Below are 20,100 nucleotides of genomic sequence, written 5' to 3'. Positions count from 1 at the left end.
TGAAGATAATGAATCTTTTCTGTTTTCGGGAAGCCATTTTGCATCATTGGAGAGTTGTGAACAACCTTGCGACTTCAAACCACACTTTCCCAATTTGTCTTTTGAAGTCTCAAAGAAGCATATCACAAACACAAAGGTAAACAAACTCTCTCTCTCTCTCTCTGCCCTAACAAAAGAGTGGAAACACAACTAAACTTAAACTCTCAAACGAGCCTTAACCTAGTGAGAAAAAATAAGCTACAAAAAGCAAAACCAGTAGGTAGTGTGTCCAAGGAGCATTGTTCTGTCCTTTTGATATTATGCTTCCAGCAGCTGAGATGCAAAACAAAAACAAAGACATTATAGTTAGCATACAAATAAAATTCAGTGTACCATTTTTTTATGCAAGACAAAACTTAACTAAAGTTGCTTTCAACTTAAAAATCAAATTTTCACCCTGTTATGTAATCCAAGGGCGTTAAAGTGTTAAATATAAGAGATATTTTCACGAATAGACCACACGGCATGTAAGTGAACTAACACAACACTCTAAACCTGATTTCTTTACTTGTATGGTTCAACTTTTCTATTTTTCCTAACTAATATATGATTTCACCTCACATTTATATATATAGGAAATCCAACATGAAAAATCACACCTAAAACCAACCAAACACGCACTGAAAGCAACACCATACCATGCAAAACCCAAAGTTGCTTACCACATTCCCTTGTTGAATTAGCGAAACTTGAGCAAAGACATAGCAAACCTTCTGTATCAGTATCAAACCCACAGGTCCCACCAGATTTTCTGCAACTTTCACATCCAGTATCAGGCACACTGAAAGAAAGCTTGATCCCATAAACCCAGTCCAAAGGGCCAACACCCTTCAAATTATCCGTGTTAAACATACTCGTATAGTGCGTGCAGTCCAATATGTTCATGCTCATGAACTTCACGGTGCTATAACTTGTGAAACAACACGGTGGAGAACTATTTGTCAGCAAATGAAAGACCCTGAAGGCGTTGCACGAACCGTAAAGCTCGTCGCACGTGTGACCGGCGAAGTTGAAACAGAGGTACTTGTAGTGGTTGAGAACGGGAGAGTCTATGGAGCAGTTTAGAAGCACGAAAACTGTGTCCTGTGATGGGGGGATTATTGCGGATTGAACATCGGTCATTTGGAAGTCGTGGTGAGGTTGGAGAATGGAGCAAGTGGACATGGAGGGGTCATAGATTACCATGGTTTTTTTGTCGTAGTCTATGGATTGAACCTTGTAAGAACCTGAAGGGGTTTGAAAGAACAAGTCGGTGCTGCAGTTCAGCATGTGTCTGAACTGGGGTGCACCACATCCATCTTCTAGGCCAAAGGGGTAGTTTATGGGAATGCTGCCACATGTGGTTTTGCAAGGGGAGAGTGTCAGAGTGGGAATGACTTGTAATAATAATGTAAGTATGAGGAGTTTGAAGATGGTGAATGGTGATGATAAAAGCTGCATTTGCATGGTTAGAAATTAGAAGCTAGATAATGGTACAAGTCTTTGGAGGAAGGAGAAAAGGGTAGTGACTTTTAGATACTGATTTTACTGAGGAAAAAGGTGTGAAATGTCCGTAATTTACTCGAGTAAGTTTGAATGGCTTTTTGAACGTTGGACACAGGCTGGTGCTGGGATCCACACATGTTGAAAAATTGAACTAAAAAGTTAAGTGGTTTGCTATGTTATTTGTGAATACTAGTCCTCTAGCTAGCTCCATCGGAATGCGTGGCTGTTTCAATTATTATATTGTATGTGTGCACTGCAAAAGCTTGTGCCACTAATGAGAAAATTTGATAGATATTGTGATATAATGGAATTGGCAGGAACAGACCTAGACAATGGACATCGATGATGGTGCTGCTCTGCTCATTTTGACTTTTTTGATCCCGTTTTCAGTTGAACACGAGGGTGAATGCTAAAGATGGCCCAAATGCTAAAAGTGACTTTAATTTGATTCTGTTATTTATATATGATGGATGTTTGTATAAGGCTGTTCATCATCAATGGTACTCTATTGGTTACCGTTGGATTCAATGATGTAGAGTGTGCTTGGATACATGTTAAACAGGAAAGTTACAATTTTCAAAGCAAAAATGCAAAAGCCGTTATGTGTGTGGAGAAATAACAATTTGTTGTTTCTCAGAAAAAAGGTACATCAGAATGCGTGCTGACGGGTTAAAACGGTAAAAGAAACACACCTTATGTTATAGCTTTCATTTGAAAGTCCATTGGCATTGGATTCAACTACTTCAGAAGCACACACATAGTATCATAACCCACAACAAAAATGGAAGGTTAATTACTCTTTTGAAAGGAGCGTCTTGAAATACTGGGAGAGCATGTTCTAATTGTTGACTGTATCTTTGAATTAATTAACTGCAGAAGTTTAGAAAATGATAATGATGTAGAGGCATCTGATTTTTTCAATCTCTCGTGTTTTTTTCTTTCTGTCATGGATCAAAGCGCGTTTGAGAATATAAAGGAATGACCATGGTATGGAAAGAACATGACATGTTGGTGACCAACCTGCTTGTGCACTTCACTGGATGTTGGGCTAACATTATACACGGCTTCAAATTCAATATAGGTTTAGTGCCGCATAAGCTTTCAAAATCAATTTTTCTTCCTTCAATATAAACCTAAAGTCAATTTAAATATGCATCTCATTTATGTTTAATGATTCAGAATTTCAGATTAATTATATTATCTTTTCAACTGTCAACACGGTTGTGCAGCATAAGAATGAAAATTTAAATGAACACATTTCAACTCAAGTCATTAACATATTCAACGATAAGCCGTCAAGACATATCAAGTTAATTTTCTTTTGCAAAAATGCATTACATCAATTTCATACCCGAAATGTAGGAGGATTAAAAACATCCGTTGACTTGGCATTTATATCACTTAATATTTAAAACTTTTGTTTTTAATGCTTATTATCATGGGGATGTAGCTCAAATGGTAGAGCGCTCGCTTTGCATGCGAGAGGCACGGGGTTCGATCCCCCGCATCTCCATTTTCAACCAATAATTATTTTTAATTTTAATTTTGAAAAAAAGTAACATTCTTTTTAGTTTTTAATTTCCTCTTATCTCGAAAAGGCGGAATCTGCCATATAAAAAGCAGACACATTCCCGCCAATATGCAAGAGCGGGTGACGCAAAACTAGGGTTTCTCTTTCTGAATTGCAACCATGCAACCAACAGCAGCATTGACCATGGCGGAGGACCTTACTCAGATCGCTCACTTGCTCGACCAAACACTCAGCCCCGACGCCATCGCCGTCCCAGCCGCCACCGATGCGCTCGATCGCCTCTCCCTTACTCCGCACTTCCCTTTCTATCTCCTCTCCATTTCCACCGGTAATTTAATTTAATTCAACTCCTGCTTTTGGAAAACATAACAAACGTTACAATTCTCGTTTTGTGTTTCGCGAACAGGAGCAGGAAATCAAGGTCAGAAAATCGCTGCTGCTACCTACCTCAAGAACCTCATTCGCCGCACCGTCGATAGCACCGGCGTCAAGCCTTCCAACGTGAGCAAGGAGTTCAAAGACCAGCTGATGCAGGCGTTGCTTCAAGTCGAGTTGTCCGTTCTTAAAATTTTAGTCGAAGTGGTACTCATATAAATTCTGCTTTCTAATTTCTCATGAACTGCGTTTTGTTCTGATTTGCCCATATATATATATATATATATATATATATATATATATATACAGTGTGTGTGTGTGTGTGTGCGCGCGCGCGTTTGTGTCTAAGTATGTATGAGTATATATGAATCTGAGTGGTGACTGATTCTGTGGTTGCAGTTTCGCACCATTGCTGTTGCTGATTTTGTTAAGCAGAATTTGTGGCCGGAGCTTGTGCCTAATTTGCAGTCTGCTATTCAGAATAGCCATCTTATCAGCGGTTCAAACACCAAATGGAATACTGTAAATGCACTTCTTGTTCTCCATGCTCTTCTCAGACCTTTCCAGGTACTTGTGCTTGTGAGATTTTGGAATCTGTAATTAGATGCAGTTTGGCTTATTGTGGTTCTATAATATTTTTAGTTCTGTTAATTGTTTTTATGAAACTTTATATGTGCTCAATGTTGAATGGCTTTGGAGAGTTCAAATTGTTAAAACTATCAGTGAAGATGATAATGGTGGGCTTTGGTTGCTTTTTAATAAGTATATGCTTCTGAGTTTTTGAATTTTTTGTTACTCAATGCAGTTTGCCATAATGTTCTCATATAATAGCTTTTATCTGTATTTTATTTTAGAAAACTTTGTATGTGATGAGTGCTGAATGGCTTTGGTTGCTTTGACTTACGTTCAAATTCATTCCTTCATTTTGCAGTATTTTTTGAATCCTAAAGTTGCTAAGGAACCGGTACCGCCACAATTGGAGCTTATATCCAAAGAAATTCTTGTGCCTTTGCTTGCTGTTTTCCATCAATTTGTTGAAAAGGTATTGTGTCTTTCTTATTTGCCTTGCTCAGCTTTTCTTATGAACTTCACTTCTGAGTGATTGTATTATGCTTGGATCAGGCTTTAGCAACCCATGGCATAGCAGAAAAAAAAACTGAGAAAGTCCTCCTTACTATATGCAAATGCCTACATTTTGCAGTAAGTATTGATTTGACGCATGTATAGTTGACATACAAACATCTATATATTTGTTATTTTCTGCCTTGATTTGAAAATATTCAATAATGGTGGAGCTGAAGCCTAGAAGTTAAATGATCTTGTTATCTAAATGGAATTCTTCTGTCATCTTCTGGTTGTATTGTTTGTGATGTCGTTGCATATTTAAAACTAGGGTTACAGAAAGTAACCTAATCTAGAGTAAAAAGGGAAATAAAGACTAAAATTGATACTCAAAATATTTCATTCATTCATTGTCTGATTTCCCTAAAAGAGAGATGCATTTATATATAGGCCTAATTGATGCTAGTCAATGGATACTATTTATCCATGTGTCAACATCTCATTATTTACTATAAAACTAAAATAACTTATAATATCAATATCTAACTATATCCTATATAATCTCTTAACCATTTAATTTTGAGAGCATATTTGGGTCTCCCTAGGCCCATCCTAACAGATGTCTATACTCTTTTGGCGTAGTTTTGTTATTAAATTCTATTAAGTCAACACTGCATTTATAAGTTGGCCTTGGATTCTATGAGCCAAATACATCTAAAAGTTTCAGTTGGCCTTTGATGGTATTAGTTTTTGGCTCATCAGCTTTAACTATCATTTGTGAAGTCATGAAGCTAATTTTTCCCAATGTGTTTTGCACACAGGTAGGGATGTTCATAATTTGGGTATTTACATAACTAGATTATAAGTGGATATTATAACTATAACTACTTTTCAAAATATGGGTATAATTTGATATAACTAGTTATTGTTTTTAAAATATGGATATATAACTAGTTATGAATAAACTAGTTATATAATCAATTATATAACAAGTTATCTCTAAAACCAATTATATAACTAGTTATAGATGAACAAAAAGAAGTTGTTTGAAATACCCATTTTTATGAAACTAATTATATTTTTATAACTATAACTAGTTTTTAAATAAAAATAAGTTATTTGAAATACCCATAACTGTAAAATTGGTTATAGTTTTAAACCTACTTTTATATAACTAGTTATAGGTATTTTTTTAGAACTAGTTTTTTTGTGATCTGCAGCCATGCTACACTGATTTTTCTGGAACATTAAGGTTGAAAATTACTTAGTGTTATTAGTCTCCTTGTCTCTTATTTATACTGAAAAATAAAGTGTGTGGGAGAGATAGACTCATTATTCTCATCCTGTTTAAGTTACTATTAAACTTGTTGAATAGAATTTGGTTCTTCACTGTGAAAAGGAAAGCTTTCAGCTAATGTGACCTATTATGTTCTCTGTTACTCTTTGCTATCTAGTCCAAACTTTATGCTTGATTTTTTCCCCTGGTCTATAGTCTCCACATGCTAAATTCTTTTTGGCACTGCTATTATTTATTTGATATCCTTTTTAAATGGTTATATGCTTTTCTTTCTATTTGAAATTTCTACATATAGGTAAAGTCCTACATGCCATCAACTTTAGCTCCTCTACTGCTTTCATTCTGTCGGGACCTAATGAGCATTTTGGGTTCTCTAAGCTTTGATTGTGTGGTCAATCAAGAAGATGAATATTTGACAAGATTGAAGACTGGAAAAAGAAGTCTGCTTATTTTCTCTGCCCTTGTAACCCGGCACAGGAAACATTCTGATAAGTAATATGGTTCATAAAGTTTTTCTTTTTTATTGATTGGATATAAACATTTTTGATATTATATATTGAAACATATGCCCTTTATTTTCAGGTGGATGCCAGAAATTATAAATTGTGTTTTAAACATAGTCAAATTTACCAAAAATACCAGTGTAAGATATGGTCATTAATTTTTGTACTTAATAACTGGTTAGTAGTTGGCCTGAGCAATGGTTATGCTTGCTGTTCTAGTTCTTTGATGCTAAAATTCTGAACTACTCATTAATACTCTAACTTAAAGCCTTAAACTGTTATCTGCTCAGCATCTTATTTATTAACCATCTGTATTTATTTTCCACACTTCTTCCAAAATCCAAATCTTTATTTATCTGTAACTTGATTCTGGACTTGTTGCCTTGATATTTATTATTATATATCCTCATATTTTAGACATTCCAATATTTGAACTGTCATGTTCCTCTTGCAGAAACTTCCTTTCCTTTCAGAGAGGCTTTTGTCCCTAGGTTTTGATGTAATTTCAAATATACTGGAGACTGGGCCGGTAGGTTTCTGATTTTATTTTTTCTTTCTAGTTTCAATTATTTTAAAAATTAAATTCCAATTGTTAGAATGCTGTGAAATTCTTTTTTTAGTGTTCATATTCTTAAAATATTCATCTTTGATAAGGTTCAATTTCAATTTATACAGGGATGGCGATTAGTTTCTCCACATTTTACAACTCTATTGGAATCTGCAATCTTTCCAGCATTAGTCATGAATGACAAGGTCAGAATTTATTTAAAATATAACATGCATATTTGTTTTGCTTAAGAATAATTAGTAAAATTGAGTTGCTTAAAATACACTTTTTCTTGTTAATTTCTTATGGAAATGTTAATGCATAGGACATGTCAGAGTGGGAAGAAGACCCAGATGAGTATATACAGAAGAATCTTCCTTCAGATATAGTATGGAAATTGATCTTTTTGTATTTTGTTTTACCTTAATTTTTAGATATATATCTAACCTGAATTTGTATTTAGGATGAAATTTCAGGATGGAGAGAGGATTTATTCACTGCTAGAAAAAGTGCAGTAAACTTACTTGGTGTTATTTCAATGTCAAAGGTTACTACATGAACAAAAAATTTATTAGCCTATGTCCTAGATATTACCATGGCTCATTTTTTTCACTAATGTCTACAGGGTCCACCAATGGAGACTGCCACTGACAGTTTATCAGCTTCATCCAAGCGTAAAAAAGGTCAAAAGAACAAAAAAAGCAATCAACGCCGCTCTATGGGGGAGTTATTGGTGCTTCCATTTTTGTCCAAGTTTCCCATTCCTTCCGCTTCCAACTTGTCTCAAAAGAAAATCTTGAATGAGTGAGTTTTATTTATGCTTCACATGTTCATGCCTTAAATAAATGCAAATTATGTTTTTAAGATCAATGACCTGATCTATGATGATAAATACTTTGTTCATTTGTTAATATATATGTTTTTAACTGCCTATTGGCAAAGCAATAGTATAGATATGGAATAGTGAACATTTTCTTTTGAATCAGCTTCAACGGAATTTATCTAGCTGAATTTTGTATGTGTTTGATGTCACTTTTTATTGAAAAAATAGTTGCTTTCAAATCCTCTCTAGAGAAGCTGCTAAAAAAATCGATTATTTTCACAAGTCAAGTTAATTCAATCAAACATGCAGCTAATCAATCGTGTTTAGCTATAATGAATTTATACCCATTTGATGCCTTATACATTTTTTGTATGTTTTGTGTTGATAATTCTTAATTCCTTTCTGTTCTTTTTTTTTCCTAAAAGAACTTCCTTCCTGATTGAAGGGGACAAGGATGTTTCTTGTGTAGATATCCTTACTCTATATTTAGCCTATTTCCTTTTTATTTTTTTGCTTCCCTTGACATGTTATAAGCTGTGCCGCATACCTGAACATGCTTAATTTTTAATTAGTATTTCTGTTTTTTTTTTATTAACTTTATCTGCATGTTCTTGTTACATCATAAACCATGGCAGTTACTTTGGTGTTCTTATGGCATATGGTGGCCTGCAAGATGTGAGGACATTTCTCCTTTTGTTCAACAATCCATCAGTGTTTCTATCTTAAATTACTAAAAGGAGTTTATATTCTGCCATTTCTTATACAGTTTTTGAGGGAGCAAGAGCCTGAATTTGTAACAACCCTTGTTCGTACCCGGATTTTGCCACTGTATACAGTAGCTGTGTCCCTACCATACCTAGTTGCTAGTGCAAACTGGGTACTTGGAGAACTTGGCTCCTGTCTACCAGAAGTAAGACAGAGTGTCAACTAAACTATCATAACTCAAGCAATTTCAGATTCAAATTGCTTCTCAATAAGCTTTCATGTAACTTTTCTGAGGAAATACCTTCAACACATTTTTAGTTGATCCCAAGTTGGTTTCTGTGTCTTTTCAGGAGATGAGTACTGAGGTATATTCCCAATTGCTTATGGCATTGGTCATGCCAGATAGGCAGGGTCCTTCTTGCTATCCAGTGCGGGTTTCTGCTGCTGGGGCAATTACCACACTACTTGATGTGAGCTTTTAGTTCCTTGATTTGTTTTGTACCGGTTGTTCTTATTCTCTCTTTCTATGTTTTACTACTCAGCTTTTGTTTTCTTTTTCAGAATGACTACATGCCCCCTGATTTTCTACCCCTTCTCCAAGTAATAGTTGGCAACATTGGAAATGATGAGACTGAGAGTGAGAGCGAGAGTTCCATCTTATTTCAGCTTCTCAGTTCTATTATGGAAGCTGGAGATGAAAAAGTTGCAGTCCATATCCCACATATTGTCTCATCAATAGTGAGTCCAGTCTCAAAATGGTTAACTTCCAATCTGGAGCCTTGGCCTCAAGTATGTTGATCTTTCTTGTTTATTTATTGGTTAATAATCATTTCTATTGGTTTCATCAGACAATTCCAATCACATAATAATAACATTAAATCTGGGTATGCTATTGCTAAATATACATAACTTTATTTCAAAGTTTTATTGAATTTTCTTGATATGACTCCAAATGGTTTTCAAGATTGGAAGTTTTAATGATTTGGTTGGGTGAAATTAAATACTTATTCACCTAGGGGTTTGCTAAATTAAACACTTTTTTTTTATAGTTTATCTATAATTCTATATTGCTCCTTTTTGTCTGCTGTAGAGTGTTTTTGTAGCAAAGTATACAGTCACATATGCATGCGAATAACATTGCATTTTCCTTTATTTCTTTATGCATCCATGTGTCTTGATCTATACCCAATATGATGTTTGCCTCCACGATTACGCTGAGTATAATGTTTTTCATGCCCATGGGGATGTGTCTATCATGCTTTTCTTACAGTTGCTTTTTTTTTTTAAGAGAACATATGCATCTCTTGCTTTGATTGAGTTTTGAGGCAACACAAGTGCTACTTTTGATATGTGTATGTATGTACAATAGGTGGTTGAACGTGCAATTGCTGCTCTGGCAGTTATGGGTCAGACTTGGGAAGACTCCAGGCCTGAAGAATCTGAGTCAGATGAGTCTCGTCAAAATTGGGCTTTGGGTCAAGTGGCAATTGCTAGAGCTTTTGCTGCACTCTTGCAGCAGGCTTGGCTTACCCCTCTGTGCACACTGGTTAGTTTGAGTGCCTTTCTAAATTGAACTTTGATTTTCTTTACTTTTTGTTCCCAGGGGAAAGCAAAAAAGAGAATATGAAGGGTTTAATGAAGTTTTGATTTGTGATGATCTACCTTGTCACATTGTATTTTTTTTGTCTCTTTTGAATTTCCCAAATGTTTAGTGACCACAATAAGAATCTGTCTAACACTTTCTCTAATTTATGTTTCTTAATTGCTATTATACTATTTTGAGCGCATTTGCTTCTTATACTTTAAACTGTTTGTGCTCATTAGTCTCCTCTCCTTGCTTTATGTATTTGCTATCAGATAACGATTGCCTTTCCTCAAGTCTTTTACATCATTTTAAAATAGGGTTAAGTAAGTTTTTAGTCATTGCAAATTGGGCCATGCTTGTTTTTAGTTCCTGGAAAATAAATTGTTTTCTTTTGGCTTCTTTTTTTAATTAATGAAAATGGGTCATGTAATCCTTATTTCCATAAATGAATGACCAAAATAAGATGATTTTTTTTTAAGGACAAGGATTACATTTGATACATTTTCATAAATGAGGCATCAAATGGAGGCGATTTATTTTTGAGACTAAAAATGAATGTTGCATTACTTACTGAAACTCAACATATTTAACCCTACCAAAATATATTGTCATGTTAAAGTTTTATTATGTTTTCTTGAATTTGATAAGGATCAACAAGATCAGCAGGCTCCCCCCTCATCATGCATTGAAGATTTGTCAACTTTGCTACAGTCTGTCTTGCTATCTATTGATGAAAATCACATGATTCAAGAGCTTAAAGTATCAGAACTGCTGTCAGTTTGGTCTGAAATGATTGCAGAGTGGCATGCATGGGAGGAATCAGAGGATTTATCGATTTTTGAGGTGATTAAGGAAATTGTGAATTTAGATTGCAGATATAAGCTGAAAAACTTTGTTGTAAAAGAGATGCCACCCCTTCCAGCTCCACCCGTTCCTGAACGTTCAATTGTAGAGGGCATTGGTGCTTTCATCAGTGAGGCAATTAAGCAATATCCTTCTGCAACATTGAGAGCTTGCTCATGTGTCCATATATTATTACATTGTCCAACCTTCTCACCTGAAACTGAAGGTGTAAAGCAGTCATTGGCTATTGTTTTTAGTCAGACAGCCTTCTCTCGCTTTATAGAAGTTCAAAGCACACCCAATGCACTTTGGAAGCCTCTATTGCTTGCTATATCTTCGTGCTATTTGTGTTATCCTGATATAGTAGAAGGTATTCTGGAAAAGGGCAAACACGGAGGCTTCAAAATTTGGGCATCTGCTTTGTGTCATGTATCCAATAGATCTTTTGAGCCTGGTCTGACGGCAGAGGCTGAGATGAAGTTAATTGGTAAATAGTTTGCTTTCAAGCATTACTAAATTTACATAATATTTTTTTTCCATTTTCCTAAGTAATAGTATGCCCTATATATCGATTGTCTTAATTATTATATGCTCTATTCAGATTTACCTTGTTTTAAGCAATTTAGCACACCATTCTGTTGTTTGTTCTGAAACTTGAAATGTTGATTGTTGAAAAGGGAAAACTTTTCCGATCACGAACAACCTGCTTGGGAATACTTTTAAGAATGTAACCCTACATGGTTCTTCATTCTACTTGTTTTTTTTTTTTTTGCTCATAATTGAACTTTCAACTATATATTATTTGAAGGCTGCTATTCATTCGAGTTTTAAGTTCTAACAGTCATTAGCAAAAACCGTCAAACAGTTGAAACTGTTTTTTCACAACTTTGCTTATTTCTTTCTGGATGAATTTCAGTGATGACATTGGCCCGATTGATTGAGCAACTTCTCAAACAAGGGAACTCAGGCGATGAAATTCAAAACTGCTTTACTTCACTGTTGGAGGTATCCGTTCGATTGAAAGAAGCACATGATGGGAAAGAAGATGAACAAGGATCTGATAATGATGAAAACGAAGATGATGAGGACGAGGACGAGGACAGTGACGATGATTATGATGAGGTTGACCTTTGCAGTGTCTTCTCATTATTTTTTCTGTTCACAGCACATCAATATGTACCTCTTTTTGCCTACAGTGTCCAGTGATCAACGTGTTTTCTTACTTACTCATTTTTCTTTTTTTGGTTTATTTGTTTGAATAGGATTCTGGGAGTGAGGAATACGAAGAAACAGAAGAAGAATTTCTTAATAGGTATGCTAAAGCTGCTGAGGCATTGGAAAATGGTTCAGCTATTATTGAAGAGGGGGATGATGAAGATCAAGAACTGGGGCTGGAATTAGGTAAAGCCTTTTACGTATGTGCATAAAATACGTGCTTATCTGCTTTTTGTTTTGTACATGCATCATCAATATAAAAAAAACCCCTTAAAAATGAGTTTGGTTGTTGCATCGTTATAATTAATCCGGAATTTGGAGGTGGTTTCATCACAGCAGCCAAGAACAATTTATTCTTGAATATCATTTTGAGATATTAATGAAGTTCACAAATCACAATGATTTAGTATACTTACTAGTTACTATCCGTGTCTCCCGATCGTAGTTTAGGGTTGCTTATTCACAATTTAATCATAGATGGAAAATTTTCCGTTTCTAATCCTTCCACTGTTGCATTATCCGAATACAGGTCAATTAATAGACGTTGATGAACAAAATGTATTATTGTCCTTGATAGACAAGTACCACCATGTGCTCACACGAGGGCTAGTTTTGCCATCGGAGCTCGTCATGAATTTTCTGAATGCCTTCCCCGGGTACGGTTCATACTTCCAGCAATACAGATAACCATCGACCATCGTTTGTTTATGTTGTATTGTCAAGGTTGTGTGCAAATGACAAATTTTCATTTATTCAAGAAAAGTCGGGGGTTGAGAGATGTGTGTATAGAGGATACAAATTTTTTTATTTTTTTTTGGGGGGTGGGGCGCGGGGTTTCTGGAAATATCTAGTTGCTATTCGTTGATTTGCATAATTCTTTGAATTGGGGAAGGGAAGCAAGGCGTTATTTACAACGTCGAGGTTTCAAATGAGTTGAGGCAGCGTGTATACGTGGAGCTGCGAAAATATACTGTTGAACAACTTTTCAGATTTGAGTCGTTAGTGGTTTGTGCTGTGGCGTGTATGAAAGGAATTGGATCTTGTAGAGTTTAAAATTAAATTGCAATTATAATCGAGGTACTTAGAGTTTTGAAAAACAATCATGTTTATTTTAATGGAAAAAGGAATATTTTCAAGTGTTTAGATCTTTGTGGTTAAAATTTTAACTGTAGAGAATCTTGATCCATACATGTAAAATCTATCCTTGTTGCACTTTGCAAGTCTATATTCGCTCGGCGTCTGTCTTATTTTTCTGAAACTGGTGGATCGTAGAAAGTTCTTGTTAGACAAAAACTAACAGGAATAATTTCTGTTGCATTCACGAATTTTTTAATTCTTTAACTTACCAATAAAATATTACGACCAGAATTCATTAGATCACAAATTTTATCATTTTACTAACATTATTTTATGATTTTACTCCTTGAGTGTTTTCTTTTTGCACACATTTTGTCATTATATTTTTAGTTTTTGCATATTTTATCATCTAGTTTTTTTTTGTATTTTATATCATGTTGATAACAAAATAAAGTCTTCTGATGGAAACAAGTAAGCATTTAAGGGATGAATAAAATGCATACAAATTAAAAAATAAATGTTGAATTTCTTCGTTATCATGTTTGATTTGGTGTTGAAAAATAAATTTTAGGTCTAAAATTAATTTTAATTTAAAGTAGTTTCAAATCATTTTTGTGTTTGGTCAATTGATTTATAATATGACTATTTTTAGTTTAATGATAAAAACATTTGAATATAAATTATATCATTATAAAATCAATTTGATCAAAGATTAATTTTTTCAACTTTTTTCTAACCAGAGATTTTATTAAAACTAAATTGTGCCAAGAAAAAAGGAGGTCATTTGAATATGTAATAATAAGCAACATGTTATAATAAAAGAGAATTTCTAGAATTTTCTCTTGCTAAACAATTTTTTTTCTTTTAACAAATACTCATTGAGTTTGCATATTTTAATATATGAGATGAAGATGGCTAGTTGCGTTTTGCAAGACAAGCTTTTTTATATTGTTTAAGTTAGACTGCCGCTATGCTAAGCAACTTAACGAACTTATTCATTGACCTAACCCGAATACACCAGGGAAAAAAATATGACAAAATACAATGATTAACCCTATAAGGGGGACACTTAATATTTTGATCCTTTGCCCCCTCCCTTATCTCCAGTGACATCATTGTCGGTGGAACAATACGAAGGACATTATGGGTAACGAATCAATAATTAATGAAAAATGTTTGGATACCAGTACCATATACTATATTTTAACACATTCTTTCAAATACTAAATTCTTCATTATATTCATCAAAATTTATTAAAAAGAATTAAATTGTGTAAATCTCACTTTTAATTAATAGTAAATATAACTCATATTTTTATAATTCACAACAATAAATTTGTGCATGAAAAACTGAGAGCTAAATTCAGCGTTCATGCATTGGGCAGTTTCCACAGGTCACGGACTGCCACCGTAAGCGCGCGTACGGAGCAAGCATACCAAACGGCGACGTTCTCGCATTTGTTAAATTGAAGTGGCATTTTGGTTGTATCCGAATCAAATAAGGGGCATGGAAGTAAATGAAGAAGCCCCCATTAAAGAGGGGTATAATAAAAAAATGAAATTGAAATTGCGAAACACTTTCGTATCTTAAATAGGTGGGAACCTCTATTTCCACGTCTCTTTCATTTTCACAAACACACACACTTTCTTCCTTTCTTTCTTCTGTTTAATTTTATTTTTAATTTTCTTGCACGCACCGAAACCGCCCCTTTTCAAAGGCCAAAGGCTCTCTCTATTCTCTCACTCTTTCTTTCCTCTCTCTGTTTAATGGTTAGGGTTTCGTAGGGCCGTCATCGGAATGTTCCAGAAGGCCCTTCCTTCTCTCTTTGCCCTTTCCAATTCCGTTATACGACGGCGTTTCGTGCCAACCATGCGTTGAATTGTTTTTTTTTTTTTCTTTTTCCTTCAGGTGAATAATACTCCTTTTTCATGCGTTCTTTTTCTTTTTACTCGCGTGTGTCTGTGTCGATTGATTCGTTTAGTTCTCATATTCGGTGATTGAAGTTGTTTTCTTCTCGAACGCGTGCTAGGTCGAGTTGGAGAATAGTTTTCTTGTGAAGTTGTAGGGACGAGGTTTTTTTTTTTTTTGCGGTTTTGTTCTCGTGGTTTTCGTTTTGCGAATACTCGATTCTGGGGTGGGTTTTTTGTTTTTGTTTTGTTTTCTAGGTTTAGAGAAGGGGTTTCTTTGGGGGGCTAAATTGGTTGCTTAATTGGTAAGTTACTGAGCTGGTTCACTATTTGAAGGTCAAACCGCATCGATACAAAAGGGATTTGAAAGATTGGTATATAAATTGATGAGTGATGTTTCTGGGTTTTAGCTTTTGAGATTTAGGTCTTCTCAATCTGTTTGTGTTGGTGAGTTAACCCTTGTAAGCAACTATGGGAGTGTTGTCAGAAATTGAAATTTGATAGTATTTTAGCTCAGTTTGTTGATATTGTAGTTTATATTTGGAGTTGAGGAAGGTTTAATTACTGACACTTTGATGCATTGCATACGATAGATACAGTTGGTGGTTTGATTTTCTGTTCACAACTCAACCCAATAAGATTGTTTTCGATTATGTTTGTGTGAAAGAAGTGCCTGAACAGTAACATTAAAAAGGAGTTGGGGATTAATGAAATTGTTTTTCACAAGGATGTCTGTATCCGTTACTTTTAGTGTTTTCATGACATCGTGGATTTTGTGAGTTTTTTGGTCATGACTTCGTTCTAGTTCATTTGTTCTGTGTTTCATGTTTTGTGCATCACAATTGTTTTTGCTTACTTTAGAGTTTATCTGCTGCTCATTTTCGATTAGTGAAAACCCTGGTTTCTTTTGAATGCCATTTTCTCACTTTAATATTTTTTGGATTGTTTTGTTGCAGTGGCGGCAGTTCTGGTATGGAAATGTATGATGTTTCTGAAACTAGAAATGCAGATGCTTATTTGGTAATTTTATTGAATTTTTGTAACCTCTGGTTTTTAAATATATATGATGTCTACTTTGATGACCTGCCATTATTGTATTATGTGCATTGTGTCTTCTTTTTGAGTTAGTATGACAATAAAGTTTTGTTGCTATCTATTGGATTTTCAGATTGAAGGCACTGATTTAAACTTACATCTGACAAGCCCAAATATTCAACAATTTCAAGCCATGTTTAATGATGGAGCCCCTGAATTTGTTGCTGATCAGAACTTGTATTACCCTGCTGCCACCAATTATGGGTATTACTGTACAGGTAAATCAGAATTATATGCCTTGGCTTGAGTTCATGGTATATTAGGTATGCATCATATTAACTAGTTATTTATTATGGTTAGGATTTGAATCACCCGGAGAATGGGAGGACCACCATAGGATTTTTGGTGTAGATGGTCCTGATATTCAGTACACAGTGAGTCTAGTTCTCCTCTACTTGTGTGTCATATTGGGTTGATAGCTGATTAGAATACTTGTTTCTTTGCCAGGGTGCACAAAACGAAAGTTTTCCATATGTATATTATACACCTAGCTATGGATTTGCACAGTCTCCATACAATCCATACAATCCTTATATTCCTGGTGCAATGATAGGAGTTGATGGTTCATTTGGAGGAGCAGAGCAATATTACTCCCTCCCCAATTATCAAAACACTATTTCTTCACCTGCTTATATTCCTGTTGTTCAACCTGACAATTTCCCTAACAGTTCTGTTGACTCATCGTTTGATACCAGTGCTTCTGTCAGCAGACCTGATGGAAAAGGTTTAAAACATAAGTTCAATTCAGCTTCTGGTTCCTTTACTAGGAACTCTTCAAAATCATTATCAAATCCCACAAGTTCCTTGGCCAGGATATCAGAAGGTCCGAGAGATAATACTGGGGTGAAGAAAGATTTGACAAGTGGCAGGGGTTTTCTTAATATGGCTTCCTCACCTGTCCATCAGGTAGGAATCCAACTCTTTTAAAGCTGTATTTGAATGAGTATGCTGTGCCCACTTCTGCTGTTGACTTGTATCATCATATCTATAAAGTCAACTATGTACTGAGAAAAATATTGATACTTGATAAGACTATAACAAGTTAATAATTTGCATTCCCTAGACGTTACTATTTCTCTGAAATGGACACACTTGGGGAGAATGCCTAGATATGGATTAATTAATGGACTTTGAGCTCTTTTGTACTTTGAATCTCAGTGTGATATTGAGTCAGTTTGGACATTTTAAACAAGTAGCTATAGAAGAAAATAAAATGAATCAAAGATGTAAAATGAATCAAATTTCCCTCCCAAGTTAAAATCAATTTATGTATAACTACTTATTCAGTAGTTCTCTCTCTCTCTCTCTCTCTCTCTCTCTATCTTTAACATAAGTTGAGTTTAACTCATGGTATAAGTTTGTTTCATTTTACCTCCTTAATTCATTTTTTTTCTTTTATAAATTCTTATTGTGTTTGGTGACTTATTTCATCTTTAAAGTGGATTGTCTGTTAAAAACTTCAAAATTTCTTGAATATTTTTGGTTGGTTTTGTAGGCCAGAAGCATTGATGCCTCGACCCATGCTGTAGATATTTCCAATGGAAATGTTTTGTCCCATAGTAATCAATTAAAAATAGCTTCCCCTCTGAGTAGTGGATTTTCTGATTATGGATCTAATGCTAATGGACAGTCTGTGGTTGCTAAACTTCGACCAAAGGTTCATGTAGGTAAAGGACTGAGTGAAGTAAATGGAAGTTCTGATGTTTTAGGTGAGCAAAATCGGGGCCCGAGAATTAGTAATTATAAGTCAAAATTTCCACTGGCTGTCAAAGCCTATGCAAATAAAGGAGATGACAATACACAAGAGAATATCATCATTTCTACTGATCAATATAACAGGGAGGATTTCCCTGTCAATTATGAAAATGCAAAGTTTTTTGTTATAAAATCGTACAGTGAAGATGATGTGCACAAAAGCATTAAATATAATGTGTGGTCATCAACACCTCATGGAAACAAGAAGCTGCAGAGTACTCATGAAGATGCTAAGAGAATAGCTTCTGGAAATTTTGGAAGCTGCCCTATCTTTCTTTTCTTTTCTGTGAGTTTACATTATGATGATGCTTTCAATGAGTTTTGATTCTGCTTTTTTTTTTTTTAATCTTCATACCTAAACTTATGTGCATCTGGAAATTTCCCTTCTATGATCATGCTGACATTGTTTTCCTTTTTTGCAATGTAGGTTAATGCAAGTGGTCAATTTTGTGGGGTTGCAGAGATGATTGGACCTGTTGACTTCAATAAGGACATGGACTTTTGGCAGCAAGATAAATGGAGTGGGAGCTTCCCTGTAAAGTGGCACATCATAAAAGATGTGCCAAATGCAAATTTTAGGCACATTATACTAGAGAACAATGAGAACAAACCTGTCACTAATAGCAGAGACACACAAGAGGTATGTATATTGTTTTTTGGATCTGCAGTTCGTTTACCAATGTAGATTTGACAAGTCTGCCCAACCTATAGGCATTTAACCTTAATGTTTGACTAAGTTTTTACCTGATTAAGTACATTGAACCTGTGCGCTCTATGTAAAACTTTAAATTTATGAAAATATGGTGTGCATTATTGAGGTGGGTTACTGAGTAAGTAGAATTGAATGTGTAGAGGCTTTCTGATTGTCATTCTGTGATACTTCTATGATTTGATTGTCTTGATTGAAGTGTATTCCCAAGTGTTTTTTTTGGAGCAGCTGTTATGTTTAATTTGTGTTAGGCTGTTATTTTGGTTTTGTTACCTTTTGTAGATTTTCAAGGGGGGTTGCATTTTTTATCCCTAACTATTATTTGAAGTAATTTTGACCATCAAACCCCATTCCTCTTGTGCAGATAATGTATAGTAAAGGTTTGGAAATGCTGAAAATATTCAAAAACCATAATTTGAAGACATCTTTGCTTGATGACTTTATGTATTATGAAAATCGTCAGAAGATCATGCAGGAAGAAAAGGCCAAGTTGCTAATTAGAAGTTTTAAAAATCCGTTAGTGTTACCCACATTAGAACCACCTCGTAAGTTGAATTTTGTCATTGACATCCCTCCAGTTGGTGATGAGAAAAATGCAAAGATGGATGACGAGGTTGATAGCCTAAAACAGATTTCAAGTGCTGGACATATTGTTAGTAGTTCTGAGATCACCAGCACTACATCTGTGGATGAAAAGGCTGAGAAAGGTTCAGTTGATAAAGAAGATATTGCTTCTGTCCTTAAGATTGGTTCAGTTACTATTACCCCAAAACAGGTGGAGACTAAACCATCTGGCATTAGTGTTGCTAATAAGGAACCGCTTGATGTTATCACAGTAGGCTCAATGCAAATCAGAGTTAATGGATTTGCCGAGTCATCCGGTTTTTTGAAGATTGGGACTATTCCCCTTGATCCAAGAACACTACAGCTGGACGGAGGTTCTCGTGTTAAAAATGGATCTTAAAATTTGCATATAAATGTCAAGGCACGTTTTGGATCTTTAGGAAAAGATGGATTTAATGCCTGCCTGATTGTGCCACTGTTGGGAAGTTGGGTTTCTATTCAATCTTCTTTTACTGCTTTTTTGTTTGCTACTGATTGATACAAAGGGTCATACTGATGTCATGGATATTTTGAGCGGTGTTGATTCAAAATACTTTTAATGAAAGTGTAACCCTCCTTTTGTATTTCGGTCGTCAGCAATAAATATACAAAGGTTGTTTCTTTGTTGCAGATTTTCAAGAACTTTGTCGAACTTGAAAAAATTTGCTAAACCTTCGAGCCTGTATTTTTTATGTTAATGTTGCTTTAATTGTTGAACCCTGCAGTCATTCTGTCCCCCCTTTTTTTATATGTTTAATCTGATTTAAACGAACGAATGTGATGACTGAATCAACGGAAGTTCTACTTTTAAGAATTATAATCAGACATGTTGATTTTTTTAGGGTGTTTGTTTCATGGACTATTTTGTCGTTCTTGAAAATATAACATCAGAAAAAAATTATCCTACTTTTAGTACGAGATCATAAAAAGTTAATCTTAAACA

The 20,100-nt window shown here is 34.8% G+C and overlaps 2 protein-coding genes, 1 non-coding gene and 1 pseudogene across 5 annotated transcripts; 3 read left to right on the top strand and 1 right to left on the bottom strand.

The window, feature by feature from the left end:
• On the bottom strand, positions 1 to 2,437 carry LOC100812306 (uncharacterized; annotated as a pseudogene).
• A 527-nt stretch (positions 2,438 to 2,964) lies between these two features.
• Positions 2,965 to 3,037, top strand: TRNAA-UGC (transfer RNA alanine (anticodon UGC)). Its single transcript has one exon. It is a non-coding gene; the product is annotated as a tRNA-Ala (tRNA).
• Positions 3,038 to 3,146: 109 nt separating this feature from the next.
• On the top strand, positions 3,147 to 13,153 carry LOC100782006 (importin beta-like SAD2 homolog). The gene is made up of 21 exons (XM_006600334.4): positions 3,147 to 3,383; positions 3,462 to 3,637; positions 3,830 to 3,997; positions 4,362 to 4,472; positions 4,553 to 4,630; positions 6,085 to 6,281; positions 6,372 to 6,432; positions 6,747 to 6,821; positions 6,968 to 7,045; positions 7,165 to 7,227; positions 7,303 to 7,386; positions 7,465 to 7,643; positions 8,298 to 8,337; positions 8,429 to 8,572; positions 8,718 to 8,837; positions 8,929 to 9,156; positions 9,737 to 9,913; positions 10,601 to 11,282; positions 11,712 to 11,917; positions 12,058 to 12,196; positions 12,540 to 13,153. Exons 1-21 carry the CDS (start codon positions 3,215 to 3,217, stop codon positions 12,695 to 12,697), a joined length of 3,333 nt encoding a protein of 1,110 aa, XP_006600397.1. The 5' UTR covers positions 3,147 to 3,214; the 3' UTR covers positions 12,698 to 13,153.
• A 1,536-nt stretch (positions 13,154 to 14,689) lies between these two features.
• Positions 14,690 to 19,787, top strand: LOC100818167 (YTH domain-containing protein ECT4). 3 transcript variants are annotated; one of them, XM_006600333.4, is made up of 8 exons: positions 14,690 to 14,996; positions 15,952 to 16,015; positions 16,164 to 16,308; positions 16,391 to 16,464; positions 16,538 to 16,996; positions 17,586 to 18,131; positions 18,273 to 18,485; positions 18,919 to 19,787. In XM_006600333.4, exons 2-8 carry the CDS (start codon positions 15,968 to 15,970, stop codon positions 19,516 to 19,518), a joined length of 2,085 nt encoding a protein of 694 aa, XP_006600396.1. In that variant the 5' UTR covers positions 14,690 to 14,996; positions 15,952 to 15,967; the 3' UTR covers positions 19,519 to 19,787. The 3 variants fall into 3 exon arrangements, with proteins under 3 accessions (XP_006600396.1, XP_040867245.1, XP_014625351.1); XM_041011311.1 differs by lacking the exon at positions 14,690 to 14,996 and adding an exon at positions 15,113 to 15,160; XM_014769865.3 differs by lacking the exon at positions 14,690 to 14,996 and adding an exon at positions 15,192 to 15,442.
• Positions 19,788 to 20,100: the final 313 nt, after the last annotated feature.

Source organism: Glycine max, chromosome 17 (genome assembly GCF_000004515.6).
Source record: "Glycine max cultivar Williams 82 chromosome 17, Glycine_max_v4.0, whole genome shotgun sequence".
Classification (NCBI taxonomy): Eukaryota; Viridiplantae; Streptophyta; class Magnoliopsida; order Fabales; family Fabaceae; genus Glycine; species Glycine max.
This window is presented reverse-complemented; position numbering and strand designations above follow the sequence as displayed.